The sequence below is a fragment of the Prinia subflava genome, chromosome 15, assembly GCF_021018805.1.
Source record: "Prinia subflava isolate CZ2003 ecotype Zambia chromosome 15, Cam_Psub_1.2, whole genome shotgun sequence".
Classification (NCBI taxonomy): Eukaryota; Metazoa; Chordata; class Aves; order Passeriformes; family Cisticolidae; genus Prinia; species Prinia subflava.
This window is the reverse complement of record NC_086261.1, coordinates 2452117-2475543: the sequence shown is the minus strand read 5'-3', so window position 1 is coordinate 2475543 and position 23427 is coordinate 2452117. Positions and strand designations below refer to the sequence as shown.

At 47.5% G+C, this 23427-nt stretch overlaps 1 protein-coding gene across 1 annotated transcript in view; it reads right to left on the bottom strand.

Annotated features, from left to right (window-relative positions):
• Window positions 1-23427, bottom strand: part of IGDCC3 (immunoglobulin superfamily DCC subclass member 3) — a 100085-nt gene that overhangs the window by 18599 nt on the left and 58059 nt on the right. Inside the window, exons 4-7 of the mRNA XM_063412752.1 lie at window positions 22132-22262; window positions 17473-17610; window positions 10463-10621; window positions 2983-3148 (exon numbers count right to left, since the gene is read on the bottom strand). Of these exons, the coding sequence (XP_063268822.1) occupies window positions 2983-3148; window positions 10463-10621; window positions 17473-17610; window positions 22132-22262 (594 nt within the window). The remainder of the gene's footprint in view (window positions 1-2982; window positions 3149-10462; window positions 10622-17472; window positions 17611-22131; window positions 22263-23427) is intronic.

Genomic DNA, 23427 nt, shown 5'->3' with positions numbered 1-23427 from the left:
CACTCCAGGGGCAACATGGGCATCTCTGATCAGCATAGAGGGACAGAGTCTGCCACTGCTGGACACAGGATGGCTCCACCAAAGGTCAAAAGGCCAAAAGCTCCATCAGCTTCTCCCTCAGAGAGCTTGGCTCAGCACAGCATCACCCTGACAGCAATCGGCTGCATTCCCAGCCCAGGGACTGCATGGCAAGGCAGCCCCATCATCAGCTCCTTCAGTCATTTTTATTCACAGCTTTTAATGGAAAAGCCCACAATTCCCTATGCCTGAGCCTTCATGCATTTTTCATTAACAATTATCCGCTATCCCAGAACTGCTTTTGATTTTTTGCTAATCATCGATTGGCTATTTTGTTCCCACACAGCTGGCATTTTCAAAACATAACAACCACCTCTGGAGAGGGCACAGCAGAAGGCTGATCTTTAATGCTAATGTGCCCAGAAACCGTCAACACATCAGGTGATGGGAATTCACATCTGAGGGACCACGAGGGATGAGATATTTATTGGATGCAGCCTGTGAGGCTGATTTTACTGTGCTGAAAGCCTGGAAGTTGCTTAGCAAGTGAATGTCTAATGTTGTACATCACATCCAATCTCCAGTGAATCCAGTCCTGAAGCTGCATCCCAGCAGTGAAGGGTTTCTGGAGGCCCCTCACCTTATGGGCTTTGCTCTCCTTGGATTTGCAGTTACTGCATATGAGAGAGAGTGTGGGGTGAGGCAGATGCAAAAGGGCCCCTCACACCTTTGGGAAGCATCAGATCCATTGGCTGTGGGTTTGTGCTGCTGCCCACAGGGCCTCAAGCTTGCAGGAGCAGAGCAGCATCTCAAACACACCATCTTCTGCAGGTCTGGACCTTGCTTTTGGCTGTGTTAATTTACAAAAATGAAGTTGCTCCCAGTGACACATTTTGCAATCAATTAGCACATGATATGTTTTGGGATGATTTGCCCCTTTTTTTCCTAAAAATCCCTTTGGGGGCATTCAGACCTCTATGACAATATTAAGATGAGTTTTAATCCAAATGAATTTTCTAGGAAACCATGTCATCTAATTAAAAAGCTCATAGTGTAGTTTAGTAGCTTCATTACTAGTAGATTCAAGATCCATCTTTACAGAGACAAATATTTTCCAAGTGCAACAGACTGATAAATCCAAGACATAACCACAAACAGATTCTGCCTGGAACTAAGTGGGTTACAGCACTTAGTCATGCCCATGAGAGTAAAGCAAAGGGCAAACTTGAAAAAGCTCAGGAAAAAATGATCTGTTGATGTGTCTCCTCCATGTCATGGAGCTCCCAGCCCTGCTGCACCAGTGAGGGCATTTTCCAGACTGACAGCTTTGGAAACCACCAGGCATGGCCACTTGCCTGGAGCTGGAGGCTGGAGTCGACCAAGACTAGTGTGAAAGAAGACAAAAGTTCAACACTGTCGAATACGACGGCCTGAGGGCTCAGCTTTACAATCGTGTTACTACAGCTTGAGAAGATGCCACGTGTCAGCTGGGCCCCAGGAACGGGCTGAGCTCCCTCAGCCTGTGCCAGATGCTGTAATCTGATCATTCAGCTTGCTGTGGAAAAGGCTGATGCTAAATTGCATTAAATGATTCCCATAAGAAAATGATTACAGAGATGTTCACCAAGTTGCAGTTTATGTGCATGGGTAGCACAGCTCCAGGCACAGGGACCTGGCCAGGAGCAGTGACCATGACCAAAGATCCAACTCCTGCTCTCCTAAAGTGAAAAGGAAAGATTTCACAGGGAAGACATCTGGGCGAGACACAGAGCTGGATTCAGTGTCAGTTTTGCCATGGATTTAATGACCACTAGGACTTCACCACTTCTGACTTCACTTCCTCATCAATAAAAAGGGATGCACTAATTTCCCTCCTACCTCTTCTGCTCTGTTCATACCATAAAGGGCAGACATGCCTCAGAAAGCCATGCCATGAACTAGAAGACCACAGCCTGAACTGTCATCTGTATGTGCATACAAAGTTTTCTGAAGCTCTAAAAACTTCCAATTTGGAGAAAACCTCCACTGATTGAGATGATTTTATTACCACTCACACCTTATCCTTCCTGCATCACACATCCTTCCATCACTCACGTAACAAAGCTTTTAAACCCCTCAGACGAGAAAACAAAAAGCCACATTATATAGACACTCAGAAAAATAAACTCACTCTTGCCCCTGAGGGACAAGCCATGGTGCCTGCAGAGCACTTCCCAGCTGTCTAAACTGAAGGTCCAGACCCTCCGGTGAGGCTGGGTAGTTGCTTTCCTGAGACACATTTGTTAATATAGAGAGCAGCTCTAAGACACCACAAAGTACAAACCTCCACCAATACATCAGGTTTACAACACAGGTGCTATTATTTTGTAGTATATTTTTTCATGCTATTTCCATAGAAACTACACTGTCGACTGGTAATTTTCACACTAAGTGCATCATTTCCTCTGTACAAACATCTCCATCCCCTCACAGGAAAATGCAGTTATTTAGTACTCAGAGAATACACTCTTCCCTGGTGAGATAAAAGGCTAAAGTTTAGTGAAAGTCAGGCTCCACACCAATATTATTTCTAATGTATTCATATTTGCACACCCAGGCAGGTCAATGTCCAGGCAACAATCACAGTTCCTCCACTGAGGAGTCAATGTGGTCCCTGTCAGCTCCAGGAACAACATCTAGCCCTTCCAGAAATATCCACATGATCATCAGAACAAAAGAGAAACTTTTCCTGGATTCCTGCATCAACAGTCAAAGTCTAATGCTGATGTCCTGGCACAAAAAATCATGGAGCACCAAACTGTAAGGCATAGCCAGCAGGACTGGAGCAGTGTTTAAGTTTATCAAAGTCTAAGCTGAATCCACAGATCTGCTTCAGAACGCTGCCACCTTCCCATCAGCTCTTAGCTATGCAGAAAGCAATCCAACATCTCTCCCACTCCCATTTCCCAGTGCACCAGGACCTACCTGTTGTTATTCTTCAGCTTGATGTGGTCGCTGGTCTCCAGGATCTGCCCATTCCTCAGCCATGTGATCTGGGGAGGGGGTTCCCCTTGGGCCACGCACGTGAAGATGGCAGTAGTCCCCACAGGTCTGGAAATGGACTGGGGATGCTGCACAAACTCTGCTGGGGCTGAGAGGAGGAAGGAGAAAGAGGGTGAGAAAAGTCATGATGATCCCACGTTATCCTGGTACAAAATAACACCTCATCAGAAAGCCTTGTCTGCCTGGGAATGTGGGGTACTTGGCCAACCACAGCACAGGCAGCAGATAACTCTGGTTTTGGACGATGTGCCTGTAAACAGTGCAAAGCTGCCTTTTGCTTGCCCACCCTGGCAGTCATGGCTTCACAGGAGGTGCGTGAAGGCCAGATCAGAAATGATGGAAAGCCGAGATGAGTCCTGCAGGGTTCAGGCAAACAGGACCAAGGTTTAGACCCCTCCAGCTCTCCCTGGTCTCCCATGGAAAGCAGCCCCAGTGCTGCAGCTGGGGAGATGTGCTGTTTTCTCAGTGGCAGAGCTCAAGCAACACCCTGGCTGTGTCCAAAGGACCTGAATGGCATCAGCGAACTGCTTGAAATGGAAAGAAATGTATGGATATCATACAGCAATCTGGCAGGGTGTTCTCTCCTCAGCAAATATCAGATTTGCTGCCAATTTTTCCTGTCAGCAAAAGATCTGGGAACCTTTTTAACCCCAGATCTTCAGCCTGGGACTTCTGGGTTCCTGCCATGCCCTGCAGAAGATTACATCATGCCTGTAACTGCTGCTCACCTTGTCACCAAATGTTTTCACCTTTGGCAGTAACATTTTTAAACAGTAAGCGATCTCTTCCTTCCAGCATCTCAAATTGGATTTTAAATCATTTATCAGAATAAACCAGCGTATCAGCCTACAGAAAGCAGGGCCTGACAGACACTGCTGAATAGGTGAGATTATTCAGGCAGTTCTGCTTCAAAGGGCAAAGTGATAAATATACTGCATGTTGCTACTGAAACCTAAAATCAGGTGGAACCGGCAGCAGACACAATGAAGACAAACAGATAAGAGGCACAGGCCCATAATAAATTTACTGACTAACATCACATAACAGATGGCTGGCATTAAATTTTTTTGACAAAAAAAAAGATTATTGAGGGAGACATGTTCAGAGCCACTCACTGGCATATACCAAGCGTGGGGTTGGTGGCTGTGCCACCAGCAGAGGTATAGGGATTGGAGAAGGGAGCAATCTGGTCCAGCAAAATTTACTGAGGAGTGGCCACGTTGCAGGTGGGATACAAGAGTTGAGTCTTATGGTTCATGGCCAAAACACCCCTTGGGGTTTCCTGCAGCATTTTGTGAGGATAAAGGTCTTTCCCAGCTGTGTGCTGGTAAGGGAAGAGCTTGGCTGCTACTGTAACACAGCCAAACTGCAGGGACAGGTGCTTGTGTGAGAGTAAAAGTCCAGTTGTGCAGATTCTAAGTCTTCCAAGCAGGAAGACAGAGGAATTCATCACAGAGCCCGTCCCCCTTGAAGGAGCCCCCTCCTTCTCCATTTTTAATAATCAGAGGGAAGTGGAGCATGGCAGGTCTGACTTATGTTACTGGTACAGGGTATCTGCCACCAGGGTTTACTGTCAGGCCACCGCTGTCAGCACTCGGCTCCACTAATGAACCTGATCCCAGCAACCCAATGGACACGAACTTCCAGAACCTCCTGCTAAACTTCCCCATGTGCCAATCAATCTCATGCCCTTTCATTTCCCTTCTGTGTTTCTGCTCTAGACTCACAGATTAAAACAAAATTCAGGATGGGTTCAATAAAAGTTGGAAGCAAGGATAAACAGGGGGAAAACCCCTCACTCATCCCTGCCATGAATGGCCCCTTTGTGGTGTACAGTGAGAGCATTAGAGACTTGATTTTCCTCAGCCTCCCGCCCCCCGCTTTGTGCTGGCGCAGTTTTGGAGGAGTAATTATTTTGCAAGTGGCTGTGCACCTCCCCGCTTTCATCTGGGCTCCCGAGCTGCACCCGCGGCACTCACAGGTGCAAACCCACGATGCCAAGGCAGGGCACAGCCACCTCCCAGCTCCTCGCTGCAGCTTCATTAAAGATCCTCTTGGCTCTTTGCCTCTGCCTCCCCCTCGCTTCATCAAATCTCAAACCCACCGTTTGTTCCAGCAGAAACAAAGTTGAAATATGGAAAGAAGCATCCGGCATAACCTTTTTGGAACCGCCGGCCCTCCTTATCCTCCCTTATTAGCCCGTGTCAAGAGGGAGTGATTGGAGCGGTGTCGCGTGTGACTCGGGGAAACGAACGTGCAGCTGCGGCCGCTGGCTCGGCGCCAGTGACACTGCTTGGTGCCATGGCCATGCGGGTTCCTCGGCCCCTCTGCCATCCCTCCTCTCTCCTGCCTTGCTAGGCACAACCTCAGCCCCAGTTTAACTTGCTTAAACTCTCTGGAGAGCAGGTTTCACCTGTGCTGTGCCAAGCTGTCCCCAGTTCCATGGCATCCCTCACTGCAAGACACAGACTGCCCTTCCACTGTTCCTGCTCTTCCTGGCTTTCCCCAGACATTGCTCTGTCCTGCTGAGGTCTCAACAGTGTGAAGTTGTAGTGCCAAAAGGGCCCAGGGCAAAACAGAAACCCATGGAGTCGAGGACGTGGTCTGGGAACAGACGGAGTTTAAAGGACACGGTCTGAATGGGTGTCCCTCTGCTGCCTGGACCAGGATGCACCCAAGCTGTGTTCATAACCAGTGCCCTGAGGAAAGTGCCCTCAGGAAACTGCTGGTGTGTGGTCCCAGGGCAAATGGCTCCTTTCCTGGGCAGAAAAACATCTCCTCTCCCAGGTCTTCTCCCCTGCCCTTCCAAACGTTTTTGACAGGATCCAAGAGTTTGCCTGGGTTAATGGGGAAGGAGCAGAAGCCAACCCTGCCTGCTGGAAGCCTTGGCTTTAGCCAAGCCCTGCCCATTGCCAGCACTTCACCCTCCTCATCACTCATAATTAACAAAGCATCTTGTCAGGGCCCATCCCACCCTGCATTGAGGCACAGTGGCCTGCACACCTCTGCCCCTTCCACACTACAAGCCAAAATGCCATTGCAGGCTGCCAGAGGAAATGTTTCTCAGCCCTCCATGAGGATTTAATAAAGATATTAATGGAGATCACTGTTAAGAGCAGAGGATTCAAATGTGGCAAGGAGGAGTGGGCAGGATCCAGCCCTGGCTTGTGAAGTCTGAAGAAACCAGAGCATTGATTATTCAGGACTTAATGGGAGGGAGGGGATCATGCAGTTTTAATGAATATTTAAAGGCATGGCATTGGTATCAAAGAGGAATAACACTTAATACCACCCCCAGAATGGTTAAATTGATTCAATAGCTTTTACTGTGTTCAGCAAACTGTGATAGCATGGAGATGCACTGCAACCAGCAGCTTCTAACGGGAGACCCCGATGTGCTCCATCTCTTTCAGGACATGGCAGCAGGGATCAGCAACCAGTGTGTCCCCCAAGACATCAGGGAGCTTTGCTGTCCTTGCCATGAGGTTGTGGTGCTTATGGCAGAGCCCGATGGCCCACAGAGGGTCCCAAGGAGCACTGAGAAGATCCTAAGGTTAAGGGAGCGCCGACAGCCAATGCTCTGGTGCCAGACCAATGCACGCCTCTTGCATCTCAGTATGACGTGTCATTAATTCTCAAGTGGACAGAATGGCAGGGTTGGGGAGGGAGGCTGGGGTGAAGAGAAGGAAGAATAACATGGAAACAACAAAACCTCATAAATTAGGCTACTGGCACCCACAATAAGGGTATAAAGGAGAAGTCAGGTCAATGGGGAAGTCACACAAGCACAGCAAATGGTGACAGGAGATTTAAGACAACTGCTGCTCACTTGGCTTCTCTGTGTTCACTATAGAGGACACTCAGATGTTTATGAGTAACTTACAGTAGCAGTGATGGGACTGCAAGGACCAAAGATGGAAACTGTGCCCATGTCCCCTGGAAAATAGGCAGAGAACACTCAAGGGGGCTGTCATGGAGCCTGTCTTTCGGCCCTCATGAAATTCTTGTCCCATCGAAGTGCAGGCTGGAGCTCCACCTGCTCCACAGCAGCAGGGTATGTTCCCATGTCACCCATAAGCGTGGTCCTGGAAGAATGGTCCACAGGGATCAGACACCCCAGCTCACTCCTGACACACAAGTTCTGAGTGCCCACCTGTCCCTGCGCGGTGGCTTTTCTTGAGAAGGAAAATGTGGACAGGAAAGAACTGCTCCATGGGGGACACTGACTCACACAGCACGTATTGAAGCTGGTTTCCAGAATGAATTCAGGGCTAAACTCAAGAACAAACCAAGTACCACAGCGCCAAGCCTAAACCACAGCAACTGCAATACATCTGCTGCTGAATTCCAGCCCGTAGCCAAGGCTTGTGATGCCAGTGAGCAGGAACGATGGAAGAAACATCAGGAAGCGCAGCGGTGGCCGGATCTGCTGGACCAAGGAGTGCTGCCCAGTCCTGCCAACAGAAAGCAAGGCGAACAAGGCAGGCATTGTCAGCAGAGCCTTCAAACCCATGTCCTTAAGATGGGCCCTCATTTATGAGATGGGATCTCATTTTTCTGCATAGCTTTCAGGAGGAAATGAAGCGTGGAGTGGAGAACACTGGTGACCATCTGGCCATTCACAGCCCATCAGTTTGTTATGACACCAAACACATAATAAAGCACAAAAGATTGCACAGGAGGTAGAGGGAAAGTGCTTTGATATATTTTTTCCCTTGCCACGGAAGCCTACTCTTCCCTCGCCTCACACACACGCACACCCTCGGTTTCAGTCGGCGCCGCATTCGGCCCTTCGACAACTCCCCCCGTGAGACTTTCATTCGAAGCCCAGCACAAAGCAATATTCAAATGGCTGCGCTGGGATCTGAAGGGAAAATGGAAACTTTCTTGTGTGAGAACCTTACAAAAGAGATCAAAGGAGCCTAAATGGCCAAGGGAGGGCAGGGAGGGAAGGAGTGGGGGATTGATGCCTTCTCCTCTGGAGGGAGGAGGAATTCCCAGGAAGATAATAAGATGGTATTAGATTATCTGAAGGAAAATCTGTAATGGAAAGGACATTACTGCTGGAGGAAGAGCAGAGCCCTGTGTTGGGACACCTCTGCCCACGCAGCTGCTGGATGGGACAAGGACCACCGCTGGCAGCAGGAGGGAGGATGTGGTCTCAGTTCCAGCCTCCCGCTAACTCCTTGCCTTACAACAGGAAACATCGCTCTTTCTCCTCCAGTTTCCCGCCTATAAAACGTCCCTCCTTCAAAAGACTGGGGCAAGTTAATTTGTGCCTCCAGGCACTTCAAGGGCCCCTGCATAAAGGCAGCAAGTACCTGGCCTGGTGTGCTTTGAGGATGCCGTATTGTCCTGGCTCTGTGCTAACTTCCTCTCCAACCAGGCTTTTGATAGCCCGATCTTTGCTTTTCTTCTCTTTACGGATGTAATTTGCATCGCTGACATCTTGACAAAGATAAAACCCACAGTCTCCCATGTCAGTCATTATCGCTGTTTTCTTCCCAGACGAACCTGAACAGCAATCATTTGTACCTCTCAGCTGGAAAATTCAGGCAAAATGAGATGCAGAGGCAGGAAAAACTGCTTCCAGAGGGAGGGTGAGCAAACCTGGGATGAGCTCAGCTGCCTAGCCAGGGTCTGCCATTACCCTGTCTGGGGAACATGTCCCTAAAAAACATGAAGCATTTTAAGGATGGGCAATACAGGCTGGGGTCCTGGACACTGCAGGTCTAAGGGCTATGCCAAGGACACACTGGCCACTCTTCTCCACACCACTGCCACTTCTCTGCTGATGCTGAATGCAGGGGCATCCTCCTTCCACAGAAAGACTGGGCTCCAATGGCCCTGGGAGTGACATTTTAGGGACAAATTCTTATCTTGGCTTGCCAGGAGAAAATCCACAGTAATTCTACGGCAGCTGAACTCCAGCACTTGACCAGTTGCTCGAGAGCTGATGTTCTAATCTCCAAAAAGACTAAAAACTGCTTTCTTGTAGCAATGGGAAGTTGTACTACCTTTCACCTTCTCATTCAGTTGCTAACAGGGGCAGTCGACCATATTCAATAGCTGCGTTTTTAAAACTTCATGGATTTTCCAAGTAATTTGTTTTGGTTCTGTCTCCCTGCATCCTGGACATCAGCTTGGCATTTGGGCTTAGGAGACCTTTCCTACATGCACCATGTGCAGAGCTGTCCTGCAGCAGCTCTAAAGGGTTTGTATCTGTACAGAGAGGTTGCTCTTAATGCTGGGGTTGATGTTTCTTAATGAGGGGCTTCATAGTTGTGCCAGCTGGGAGGTCCCCTCATTGCACTGCTCACTCAGAAATCCAAGAGCAAAAGAAACAGTGAGTTTTCACCTTGCCTCATGTCTGATCAGCATCTGGGGCTGGGGAGGCACAGGCAGCCCTTTCTACACCCTTTCTACACTGCTCCTCCACAGCTGATCACTCCTGCGATCTGTGTGACATCAGGGCTGGAGCAGGGTGAGCATCAGGGCTGGAGCAGGGCACTTTCCCCATCAGCAGCACGAAAGGTTCAATTAGCAGCTCCAGCAGGAGGTGTGTAATTTTAGATTCAGGATATCATCAGTCAATAGTTAATGAGTGAACTGATGAGAGCGCGAGATGCTTTAAGTGGACTAGCTTGAAGAGGAGGTGAGTGCCTGTAATCAGGGGTGGATTGCTGCCATTCAGAGCACGCTGCCAGCTGGGTTTGCCTTCTCAAAGGCTTGCCTGGCTCCCCTCACCATGGAGACTGGAGCATGTGGAAGGGACTCATGTGCTTTCCCTAGCGCTGATCTCTACTTTTGGCTGAACTGCCCTTTACAAGTAGCATTTCAGGACAGTTGCTGCAGGAAGAGGAGCAATCTGTATCCCATGGGCACAGCCCCCAGAGGGTGCTTCACCTGGCAACTGGCTCAGACATAGTGTCAACTTCTACATCAAACATTCTCAGAGACTTTTTGGAAATGGTTTTAGACTTATTGGTGCCATTTCAGTTGAAAAGCAATACTCTGTGAGCGGTATCCACTGCTTCCTATCACTGCAGGAGTCATACCTACCCTTCAGAGGTGTCCAGCATGAGAACACTGACCATGTTCTTGTATCACTAAGGACCATGAGACAAATTTGGCTGATCAATTCAGGCTTTCTACTAAGATGCACAAGTATAATAACAAATAACAACCAATGTCTGCTAAGACAAAGAAATGCCTGTGATAGGGTGAGAAATCACTGCACCCCATCAGATGAACCATACCAAGTGGCGACTCACCTGCATGGGACAGACACACACCCACTTGGGAAACCACATGTCTAGAATAGAAGTGTTTTGCCTGGTACCACTGGAGAAGTGAAGTCAGCACCTGTCCAGCCCGATCCCTCGGGGTCCCAGGGGCTCACCTTGCACCACGAGGCTGCCCTGTGCCGTGCGGCGCACCCGCGTGCCGGGTTTGTTGGCGGCGCACACGTAGATGCCAGAATGCTGCACTGTGAGGTCCGAGATCATGAGGTTTCCTGTGCCCAGCACCTGGATCCCCTCCACGCCGATCGGGCGGCCGTCTGAAAGAAGGGGAGAAGGACAAGAGTCACATGCTGGACCTTTCGGTGAGTTTTCCAGGCACTGCCCTCAGTGAGGTCCAATCTAAGTACTTATGGAGTGGTGCCATGTTCTGCTACTGCCATTTGTCAAGTAAAGTAAACGGGATTTAGTGATGCTCCTATCAGAACTGCCTTCTGCAGAAACCAGATCCTTATTTACGTGTTTGCCCAAAATCATCCTTTGTTGCTGCTTGAAAACCCAAAGCACCACCACAGGAAAAGTGAAAGCTTTCAACCATGTGTTCAGATTAAGATGAAGCACCCAGAACGCAGTTCATCAGAGTGGTTAAACCAAGCTAAATCATCTCAGCTTCTCTGAGCCATTGCCTGGCTTCTTGCATTAGAATGAGCAGGGATCCAAGCAGCTCAATAGCCTATTTCCAACAGAGAGGCTTCAGGAAGAAGTCCAGTCAACCTACTGCAGGCTTTCCCAGCCACCAGCAATTTATGAGCAGCAGATGACCTGACCTAGAAGTTACACCACTTTACCTGATAATCCTTGGTGGATTTTTGTGGCTTGTGAAAATAAGAGAATCCTGGATTTTTGATTCTTTAGTCCTTGAATACACACTAGTTTAGGGCTAAGGAGCCGGTCTTTGAGCTGGTGGTCATTTACTCTGGCTTGAAAGGGCAACTGAAAAGGGCTGCCCCCACCCTGAGTGCTGGATATGAGACATGTGAAATAGTTTGGTATCAGGGAATTCACTTTTTTCCTGTTTTCTCTGGAAAATTCCCAGCCAGCTCTAATTACAGTGTGCTTCATTAATATCAGGCTATTGCTTTCTATTGTTTCATTGATTTGTGTTTTAAGACATTGTCTGACAAAGGCAGCTCTAAATCAGGCCTAGCATGTCAGGGTGTCTGAGCAGAGGGGCAAGGCAGGGGAGGATTTTTACTAGAGGAGCAGTTAAAGTGAGCACACTTTCATCAGACAAGAACTGGGAATTCAGTTCTCTCAGGTTTGCTCACAGAGGAGTTTAAAGAACCTACAGAAACCAGAGAAGCAAGAACCAGCCCTGGTGATGTCCCCAGCTGCCCTGCCCACAAGATTTCCACACTCATGTGATCCACCACAGTAGAAGAGCCTGGTCCTGTGCTCCAAAGTCTGTGCCATAATCTTGCCATAAGCTTCACACTCCAACACAGATAGCATGCAGGGCTAGCTAAAAGCTACCCCGCAATCACATACTTTAGATTTAATATCATATTTTGCATAATAAAAAATATTACAGAATTTGGGTCATTCATAACCAACCATCTGTTCCAGGTTCTGGAACAGACTGGGAAAACTCCTGCTCCTCCTGGACTGCAGATGGATCTCTGTGTACCTGTGGAGCTCCATGGGCTGCAGAGCACAGCTGCCCCACCATGGGCTGCACCCCAGCCTGCAGGGGCATCTCTGCTCTGGCGCCAGGGGCAGCTTCTGCCTCTCCCTCTGCACTGACCTTGGGGTCTGCAGGGCTGTTCCTCTCACATGTTCTCATTCCTCTCTACAGCTGAAATTTGCTCTTGTGGAATAACTTTTTTCCCTTCTTAATTTGTTATCCCAGAGGTGCTGCCACCCCTGCTGATGGGCTTGGCCTTGGGCAGTGGTGGGTCCATCTCGAAGCTGGCTGGAATTGGTTGGAATTGGCTCCATTGGATATAAGGAAGCTCCCAGTAACTCCTCACTAAAGGAATCCCTGTAACCCCCACCCTACCAAAACCCTGTCATGCAAACCCAATTACAACCATAGGAGTGAGGGATCCCATTTCAGGTTCCAGGTTCCAGGCAGCATCCTGCTAAGAAACATCAGCAAAGCAAGGACTGAGAGCTACAAAAGCACTTCCCAAATGTATCTCCTGCCATGCTCTGCATATATTGTTTTTCAGGAAATTTTGAAGCTTAAAGGTTTCATTGTTTCATTAGACAGGAAATGCCAGACCTCTTCATTATTTGCATTGCAAAGAAAAATGCTCAGGTCTTTTAGAGAGAGAAAAACAATGTCATTAAAGGATCACACTGCTGGCCAAGCCACCGCTGCAGTAAATGGCTCAGTCATAAAAAGGACAGTAAAACATGACCTGTCCCACATTTAATGAGCAATAACAAGGAACCATTCCTTCCAAACAGCATTTGAACTGAAGGTCTGAATTAAATCCAAATTGAACTTGATTTCATCTTTTAAATTAGACCTTTCGGAAGTCGTATTTACAATAGGTGTAAAAATCAAATCTCTCTCTTGAGGGAGGGAGGGGACTGGTGAAAGATGTGAAGTGGTCATACCTGGATCCTTCATCACATAACTGCCTTGAGAAATATGTGACTTGAATGTCAGCAGTTTTACTGTATTATTTATAACATGCTCCATCATTTAAGCATGCAAAGATTCAGCCTGCAGCAGGTGCTCCCCCCCAGTCCAAATACCAGCATCAATATGCCCTCAGTTATCTCTCCAACTCCAGCTATTGGAAACATGGTGGTCTGAGGAAACATCTCCTGTCCACACATCTTTGCTTTCCCTGGAGAACAAAGCCCTCCAAGCTCAGAAGCCTCGGTGGAGCTGCCATTTGGGTCAGTGTGGCCACCTCTAATAGCCAGCAACGATCATTGTGCCTGATCATCTCAGACACCTCTCACTCCACTCCTCCCTTTCCAAAAGCACTGAAAAGGGCTTCTACAGAAACATCTCTGCTTTCCCAGTGTGCTCCATCCTTCTCACTCAACTGTGCCTCAGACAGCCTGAGCCATCCTGCAGTCAGCAAGAAGGCCTTCAGCTTATATCTAGTCCAACTTAGCAACACTGACAACACATATAAATAATACAGAGTGTTTACACAAGAAATTCCTTGCATCCTGAAAGCTCAGCACTTTGTAGAACCGCTGTGCTGAGGGACTGATGTCTCACACCTGCTTTGCAAAGGTTGCTATTTATTTTAACCCTGTTTTCTTTACACGGAGACCTGAAGAATGGTTTGAATCAGGCAATCCAAACCCTGTAAATCCACCTTTCCAGCAAAAAAAGTCATCTGTTCATGGAGGAGATCAGAAAGACTGCAAAAGCCAACACTTGCTCAGTTCCCAAAGCTGTCAGGACCCAGGCAGGCTTGAAACCACTGCTCATTTAACATGACCTTCTACTTATTTTATAGAAGTCAAAAGCAGAAAATTTGAGGGCTGAAAAAAAGCCAGTCTGGAGGGAAGCGTCTGACAGATTCTCTCTTTCGATCCCTCAGTTGATGAGGACAAAAGGGGGAGGTTCAGCTCTTGTGAAGAGCAGACAGACCTCAAATTAAGAAAGGAGACCATTCTCCAGATGGAGATGCTCTCCAAAGATGCTCTGGCTATAGACAAATAGAGACTTCACTGAATCATAGGATGGTTTGAATTGGAAGGGACCATAAAGATCATCTCATTCCAATTCCCCTTCCTTGGCAGAGACACATTCCACTACCCCAGGGTGCTCCAAGCCCTGTCCAGCCTGGCCTTGGACACTTCCAGAGATGAGGCAGTCACAGCTTCTCTGGGGAACCTGTGCCAGGGCCTCCCCACCCTCACAGGGAAGAATTTCTTCCTAATATTCCATCTAAATATACCCTCTTTCAGCTTAAAGCTATTCCCACCTTCTCCTATCACTGCACACCCTTGCAAAAAGTCCCCCTTCAGCCTTCCTTTAGGCCCCTTTAGGTACTTCCCTGCTCCCCATGGGGGTGAAGTCTGGATGAAAGAGGCCTGTGGTTTGGGAGCTGCATTATTTATTTTTCCAAGGTGTGTGTGATGCTTTCTGGAGCCCATTCTCCGCCTGCTAACCGAGTGATTGGCACACCAGCACCAATTACGGAGCCCCCTTAAAACGTGCCAGGCGATATGAATATGCAACAACACGAACGCCTTTCTTTTATAAGTAGCAAGTAGAAAGAAAGTAACAACTTTCTAATGTTGATCATTTAGGTCTTTTGTGAATTCTTTGTATTGTGTCATAGTAGCCTTCCACTTTTTAGACACATAGGTCTCCTGCTCCTGCGGACACTGGGCACTGTGGATTAGCATATTTAGAGTACATTGCAACAGTTGACTATTCAGTATGTGAAGTGGTGAAATTTACTCTATTATTTCTAAACACTTACGAGAACGGTGCTCCTGTCAACCAGTCAGCCATCTATTGCAAGCTTCTGTGTCCAATAAGTTACCAATTAATTGGCTCCTACAATTGTTGTATAGTTTACTTCTTGAATGGCTCCCTCTTTAGTAATTTCCTTCCCATTGTGCGGCCCTTTCTGACAACTTCTGTATAACGCTATCAGATAATCACTGTCCTTTCTTTCTCGCCTCACTTTTCTGTATCTCTCTAAATAGTTTATTATTCTGCTTTGATACCTTTTATGGAGGCCAACTCAGTGGCCTGTCAGTTAAAGGGTAAGGATACATTAAAATCGTCGTTCATTCAAAAGGCTTTGCAGTAAGTGCCCAGGATATTCATTTGTGCACACATATAGGTCCAAGCCTGAAGTGCGTAGCTCTGAAAGGAAAAGCCCTATCTTCCCTGAACAAACCCTTAATGATTTTACATCTCTCTCAGAGCCTGCTCTCTAATGAATGTTGACATTTCATGCACAGCGAGACACAGGAATTCTGTTTGTGGTCAGGGGCTACAACATATTCCCAAAGAAATTAAATTCAAAATTGATTGTGTGACACTCAAAAACTGGCCCAGAATTTGAATGATTTCCTTCAAGCGAAATATAACTGCCTTTCCCACTGAAAACCCGCCAGGTTTTAGCAAAGCCAAAGCAAGAAGTGCAAATGGTGTTTATGGCTTGCTTTTCCCTGTACCAGAAAGCTGTGAAAGCAAAATTGTTCTTTTGCTCCTTTTTGACAGAAAAAATGCCACAATGTCAAAACTGTGAGCAAAGGGGCTCAGAGAGAGTTTCCAAAAAGGCAACGTGCCCTGTGCAAAGCCCCAGCACAACAACAATGCCACAGTTCTTCCTTACTTCTACAAGGCAAGAAAGATGCTCACACAGAATTGACTTTTTTTGCTTAAATTAAACCATTCCTATTGCTAAATCAGCTCCACCTCTCTAAGACTTTAAGTCTGTGGATTTTGTTATTTCTGTAAATGGATTAAAAGTGGGTTTTTTCCCCTAAGTTGATTAGTTATCTGTAGGAGGAACTTCAGGAAGAAGACCTTCACATGGAGGAAGCCAGATTTGAGATACTCTGAGGACCTCCCTGTCCAGCACAAACCCCTCTCCTTTCTCGTGATCACACAGACAAGGAGAGATGAAAGCACTTCTGAAATGGCTACAAAGAGATGACAAACCCTCCAAGTCATCCGAGAGCCCGTCGCTGTCAGGATCACTGTCATTTAAATGAGACCTTGTGATGCTTTGGAAACGAGACGTTCCTGCCGAAGGGGAGGGAAAATAACAGGATCTGTTTCCCACTCAGTAGTCCTGATTCTGCTGCTGTGCTGCAAAGCAGCGTGGAGAGGGTATTTATTTTTGGTGGAAGGCAATGCTGAACTCAGACCATCCAGACAAACATCACATGGTGCTATTACATCTTCATTATTGCACTGCGCTATAGAGACAAGTGTTTTGAAGAAGGTAATAAGCACTTATAATTAAGGCAATTATAAAGTAGTTTATTATAGTTGAGCACTAACATAGAGCTGCCTTGTGTCCAAGAGAACCAAGCCAGTGATACAGAGTATCTGGGGAATTTTTAAAACAGCATCTATCTGATGGTTATGGCTCTGGAGGCAAAAATACCAGTTAGAGGCATACAAAGGCTGATTTTACAAGCCACTAGAGGATGCAAGGGGGGAAAACATGGGAAAAAATGTGCAACTGGTACTGGATGCAAGTCCTCATTCCCTGGCAGGCAGCTCTGGAGCTGGAAGTCACCCTGCCCATGAGCTGACCCTGACCCTTGGAGAGCCTTGGGGCTGGAGTCCCACATCCTGCACAGCAGCATGAGTCTGGGTTATCCCTGTTGGTGCCTCACAGCCACCTTAGCAGACACAGGAAGATGAGCATCCCAAAAATGATGTGACCTCGAGGACCACAAGATCTTGGGAAATCCTAACTGAACCCAACCCTATTGTGCACACAGGCAGAGTTACAAGTTCTGGGAGATAAAACAAAATCAATCAGCACAGTTCTTCACTCAGCACAGGTTTCTGTAAGGCAATAGAAGTCTTGCCCTGACCAAAACAGTTTCTAAGCTATCATCACAAAGTTAGAACCTAAAAGAAACCTTAGAGAAACACAGCCCTTTGCTCTTCCTCGCTTGCATGATGCCATCAGACACTGTCTCTGGTTTCCATGCTGATTTAAAAACATATCACGGACCCCAGCAGCAAGCGTTTGTTTTTCAGGGCATCAGACACACTACTTTAAACACTCTCTCCCCCTTGAAATTGTTTTAAAACTCCCTGAACAGGCAGCAAATTTCTTTCAAGTCTGTTTTTATGTGAAAGGTGTGTTTGTGTATGATTTTGCCTCTCTAGGCCAACAGTGGTGATGTTTTTGATGCAGCAGAAGAAGACGCTGTCACTTGAGAAAAGATAAAATTATCACCTTTCATGAAACATCTACAGGTTTAACCAACCCACTTCTCTAACAGCTGAAAACAGAATCTTGGCAGAGAGAAAAAACGAAGTATAGACATGAGGATAAAAAGCACTTCAAGCCTACAATTACCTTCTGTGGGAAGGGAGAGGGTGAATCAGTTGTTGTATAAAACAGTCAGTGGCACCTACCTATTTCCCACATGATGGCTACGGAGAGGAGGAGGAGGAGGAAATCCCAGTGACCCCAGGGCTTACCGAGGCGGCTCCAGGAGACGATGGGCCGGGGGTTGCCGGTGGCGATGCACTCCAGCACCGCTGTCTGGTGCACGGTCAGCGTCAGGTTCTCCGGGCCCACCAGGATCATGGGGTCCTTGTACACCGTGGAGTGCGAGCCTGCAACGACAGCACCACCGTCACAGGGCTGCTGATTCCCTCTTGCTGAAAGGGAACAGTGAGGACTTCAGGCACCCTCTAGGTACATCTCTCCTAACTGCATATCCTCTTTCACTGGGAACTGTAGTGGCAGGAGAAGGAGTAATGAGTTCAAACTGGAAGAGGGGAAATTTAGGTTAGGTATTTGGAAGAGATTCTTCCCTGTTAGGGTGACAAGGCCCTGGCAAAGGTTGCCCAGAGAAGTTGTGGATTCCATCCCTGGAAATGTTCAAGGCCAGGCTGGACAGGACTCAGAGCAACCTGCTCTAGTGGAAGGTGTCTCTGTCCAGGGCAGGGGGTGGAATGAGATGATCTTTAAGGGTCCTTCCAACCCAAACCATTCTAGGATTCTAAATCATGTGGCTGGTGTAACTCTCAATAAATCTGAGATGTACATGAAACAAAAGGAGCACAGTGTTTGTGTGACAGTCACACTGAACACATTTAAAGTGTGCCTTGATTATTCCTGGGGAAAACCCCTGAACCAATGACCCAGCCCCGAACAGCCCTGGTAACATTTGGATATCAGCAGCATAAAGAAGGAATTGCACAGTGAACTGCAAAGAGAAGATGTGCATATAAGGAAATATATGGTATAAGGTATATAGGGAAAACCCAACATGCAAGACAGCAGGAATGCAAATAGATGAGGGAGTTGCTTTATCTTTCAGCATTTCAAGCCATAAAGTAATCCATACAGACCACACTAGCTAACTCTGTCTCTGTGAGCATCCTCTCTTGCTGCTGGTGTCACTTGCTCCAAAAGACCTGTCCTGAGACAAGGAGTGATGGAGGTAACAGTCCCTGACTTCTGCTGAGGAGCTTTCTGAGAGGAAACTCCTCTGACTACTGCACCCCACATTTTCCTACCCTTTTCCTGCAGGGAGAGAATGATCCTATTGCACTGATATAACTGTGACATTTGCTGCTCATGAAACAATCACTAATCCTTTATTTGCACTATAGTAGCACCAAGTGGCAGCAACCAACAACAAAACCTCATGCACAAGGTGAATGTACAGACCCATAATAGAACAAAACCCTGGCACAAGGACCCTGAACAGTAGACAGGCATGAGAAAGGCAAAATAAAACCCATTTCACTAGACAGAACGATAGCATGGGACAAAAACATCATCCTGTGTTATGTATACCACAGCTGAACCCACATCTCCTGAGTCCCTAAAAGGTGCCTTATCCCTGGGGCAAATGTCCCAGCCTTCAGTCTCATTTGTTGGAAGCAGGAGAGGAGGAAACACAAGAGATATTCTCAGTTCTCCATCAGTAAACAGGAACACTGGAAATCTCTGCATTCATCTTTCTCCCTGTCTCTGATGAGAGCTGGGTTATACTCCAGAAATGCTGAGGTCAAAGCAGTGTTTAAGGAATTCCATCAATCTTACAGCTGCTGGCAAAAAAAGCTCTGTACACCTGCAAAGAGAAATACTTGGGCTGGTCATCTGCCCCCAAGCAGGAGTGGGGCACAGGGAGGGCTGGAGAGCACAGCCCTGGCTGGTTCCCATAGGGACCAACCCACACTGACTCCTGTACATGGAGTTTCCAATGGTCAAAAGGCTCGTCACAGAGAAGTGATCCACCAAATTCTATCTGCAGGGTCTTTTCTCCAAGAAAAACAAACTCTTCTGGCATTTTTGAGTGTCACCCTTTCACAGCAGCTCAGGGGCAGGAATCAGGGCATAGAAGGGGGATTCCACAGCAGTCCAAGGGCAAGCACATATCAGAGCAGCTCGTTTGTTAATTGTTCCTACGGGGGCTAAGCAGGGAGAGATAAAGCGACTCCAAGCTTGTGTGTAAATGGGCAAAATCCAAGAAAAATCACCGTGTCAGTGTGACTTAAGAGCTGACTTTCTCACTAAATGCATTTCACTGCAAGCCATAAAATGCAGATTTTTTGATGAGAACCAGAATGCACAATAAATTCATATGACCGGCTGGTTAACCCCAAGAGATCTGAAAAACAATACCTTCCCCTCAGTACCTCGAAGTGCCTTTAAAACCCATGCAGATTTATTGTTCTGAATCACAATACTAAATGTTCACGCTTAGAATAATACGGTATTATCAGCGTATTATATAACGATTTCAATATTTCAAAACACTGAGAAATGAAATGAATTGTCCAAGGTCACCCAAGAATATCAGCAAACGGGAGCCAAGCTCAAAGCAGAATTTATGAAACACACTTCTTTGACGATAAAATATTTTAAAATCACATTCTTTGATTTCTACTCTGAGTCTTAAACAGATACTCAGGCTTTTGAGTGTGGATTCAGCTCCCTGAGTTTGAGCAAATGCTGTCCAACTCTGGAAGTGGCATTTCCACCACTGCTCACCTTCTCCTGCAAAGGCCATGGAATGGCCCCGTAGCTTTGCTGCTGAGCCCACCACCCACAGCAGCGACAGCTCCAGGGCCAGCAGGGACAGGGACACAGCAGTCAGATGCCAGCACCACACAAAGGGACAAAACATGTCCCAGCATCAAGGAGGAGGTTTCCCTCTTCAACCAGACCAGCCCTTTGATGCAGGGTCAGGAAGGAAGGAATGACAAAATGAGGGACTCGTGGCAGGCGAGTGCTGCTGGAGCTCAGCAGGGTTCAGGGCAGCACTGGGATTTATTCTGAAAGGGGAAAATGCTCTAATGATGCCTGTGGTCCCCAGGGACTCCTCCAGCAGCAGTCACAGTGAGGATGGGGAGGTCCCCAGCACTGCCAGCAGTGACAGGCACTCCAGCAGGGACAGGAGCGTCGCCTGCCAGATCTTGATCAAAAGGACAGCAGCAGAGAGAGCCGCAGCAAGCACTGGAAAGGTATCAGTGCAGAGAGGCAGGCAGCCCCCTCGGGAGCAGCTCTGCTGAGCAGGCACTTGAAAATGATCAATCAGCAGGACTGGAAGACATCTCTGTGCTGCTCACTGCCGGCAGCCCCACCACCACTGCCAGGGAGAGGAGGGAGAGCGCTGCAAGCAGGCTCCTTCACCCCTCACGGGCAGCCACCCTCCTCCTCCTCTCCTACCGAGCTGTGGCAGTGCTCTACAGGCTCCTTCACCCATTCTCACCCTCTCCTCTCTCTCTCCCCAGCCAGGGCTTGGATTGGAGACCTCAGGGAGGCAGACCTGGTGCTTCTCTGCTGGTGAAGCAATGGCTAAAGCTGCTGCCCTGCAGGGAAAAGTGTGAGCTCTTCTGCCATCATGAAGAGCAGAGAGAACATTCCCTTCACCACGGCACAAGAGGGAGGTGATACAAAAGATTTGCAAGAATCTGCTTACCCCATCATGCCTAATGCCACGTGAACAGCAGCACTCAAGTTAGCTCAGTATTTACTGACACAACACCCACAGCAGCAAAGCAATGCCCCGTGCACCTCTGTGGCTCACCACAGCCTCTGCTGCCGTGCCAAAGCCCAGGGTTCACATGCTAACACATACCTGCTGTCCTGATCTAACTGATATTTGTGTGTTCTTAGCAAACACCCCAGAGCATAAACCTTTTCCATGGAGGTTTAACCCAGTGCAATGGGTTTTCCATGCAAATGTCCAGTTACAGCAGTGCAGGCACTGAAGCATGGTCCAAACCCCGCAACAAACACTTACACAGGGTGCCCGTATTCATCATCCGACTGCTTTAAGGAGGAGAAAAAACCACAAATGTTTCACAGACAAGAAACCTGGAAAATGTCCATCTGCAATGAGGGATGGTCAGATGAGAACAACTAGAGCTTTCTGCCCTGCGAGAAATAATAATTCAGGCCAATAAACCGACACAAAGAACTTCACCACATCGATAATTTACTGTTCTTTTTTCCCCTCCATGTGGCTACTGTTCGCATAGATCAAGCAAACAGATAAGTAACAGGCTGCCAAAGCTCCCAGGTCCCTCAGAACCAGTTAGCCTGCTTTCTTTCCCCGTCAGAGTTGATATACACAGCATCACTCTTCCCTCGGCTTCACCCCATTTCACACGTGCTGCTTCTTTACAGTCAGCAGAGGCTAATCTGACACTTGGTGCAGGTGTTAAGTTTCTGCTCCAGAGCCACTGGCCAGGCAGTGTTTTGGAGGGTGATGGGAAGCTGTGAGATGTGACTGAATGCTGGAAAACCTCCAGCTCCTGGGTACCAGCAATTACATGTATATGATGGACAGGAGGATCGCAGGTCAGGGGAAAGACCTTTGTCTGCATGTAAGAAAGAACTCAGAAACAGCCGCTCAAACCATCCCTGGGCAGACTTCCCTTGCCTGTTACTTCCAAAGATGCCATCTCCATTTCCACAGGGAATCTGGGATGTCCTGCACTGAAGGGGATCTTAACAAATAACAATCCAGAACAAGGAAGGTGTTATGGCTGGACAGAGGAATGCTCTCAGTGTGTTAGCCTGAAGCTCTCTTAAACTGTCCTGGCCCAGAACAGCAATGGGAAGAACACAGGAAGGGAGCCAGGACAGCACAGCACAGCACAGCTGGCACTAACCTGACACGGTGAGTCGGGCCTCCCGGCTGAACTTCACGTTAGCAATATTGGTGGCAACACAGTGAAATATCCCACTGTCTTCTGCCCTTAGTCCTGTTATCTGGAGGACCCCCTTGGGAAGCAGTGTGTACCTATGGGAAGAGAAAACAGAATCAAAAGCTTGCAAAGCAGGACACGATGTGACAGCAGGCTGCACACCCATCCAGGCGAGGCAGGCTGGCTCCCTGCATCCCAGTGCAGAGGTGCCAATAGCACCAACATGCCAACACCCCTTTAGGCTGAGCCCACACCTGCTTCTGCATCAGTTCTTACTTTTTTTGAATACTTGGGCCTCTGGTCTTCTTTGACAGGGGCGTAAAAGAAAATAATTTATCTCCTGATGCATCCTTGAGAAATGGTGATTTTTGTTAGAAGACTACAAAATAGATGCTTCCTTTTTAACCTGTGAAAAGGCTCTGGCAGTGCATTTGCATGAGAAGACAGCTGAGAGGGATGCATGAGTGGGAATTATCACCCATCAGCTGAAGCACAGTGACCATGGACAGGCACGAGAAACCTGTGCTCCACGCTCCCCACTCCAGGCCCAAGGACTCAAATCCACGTAACCTTAAAACCTCAGATGCATGAAAAGGTATGTTTAAAATAAACACTGAGCAGGCAAACGTAAACCTCAACAAATATTTTTATATCTTTAAAACATAGGCACGTTTAAATCATGCGTGCATACACACATATATGTACACATACATTACAGGTTGCTCAGCAACCACTTGTTTAAATTGGCTGGTAGTAAGTCATTACACTGTGATGAGTTAATAATCCATTTCCGTCCGGAAGATGAAGAATATCTTTCTCCAGATCAGCATATGGTTAAGTGCCTATAACCTGCTCCCTGCGCCGGGTTCCGAACGTGCGGCTCCGTGTCGGTGGCAGCATGACAGCAATCAGTTTTACACGGCCTGAAGTTGATTGCAATCTCTCTGGGACTTTAAAATGCCCATTGTTTTGGATGAATTATACTACAAGAAGCCTTCATTTTTGTTAACAATCTGCCCACAGCATTAGAAGATTCAATTCCAAAGCTATTATTCTGCCTTCAAAGCCTCCAAGTGCAAGACTTGGCATACAAATTTATATACATTTTATACGCAGAAATGCACCAAGCGTGATTAATGCAGAAATCCAATTCAGTTAGAAAAGCAACTCTCATCACCCAGGCTCTGGTGTCAGAGATTAATCTACTGAGCTGACAATAAAAAACTTCCCCAGTAACTTTACTCCTACAAAAAGCCAAAT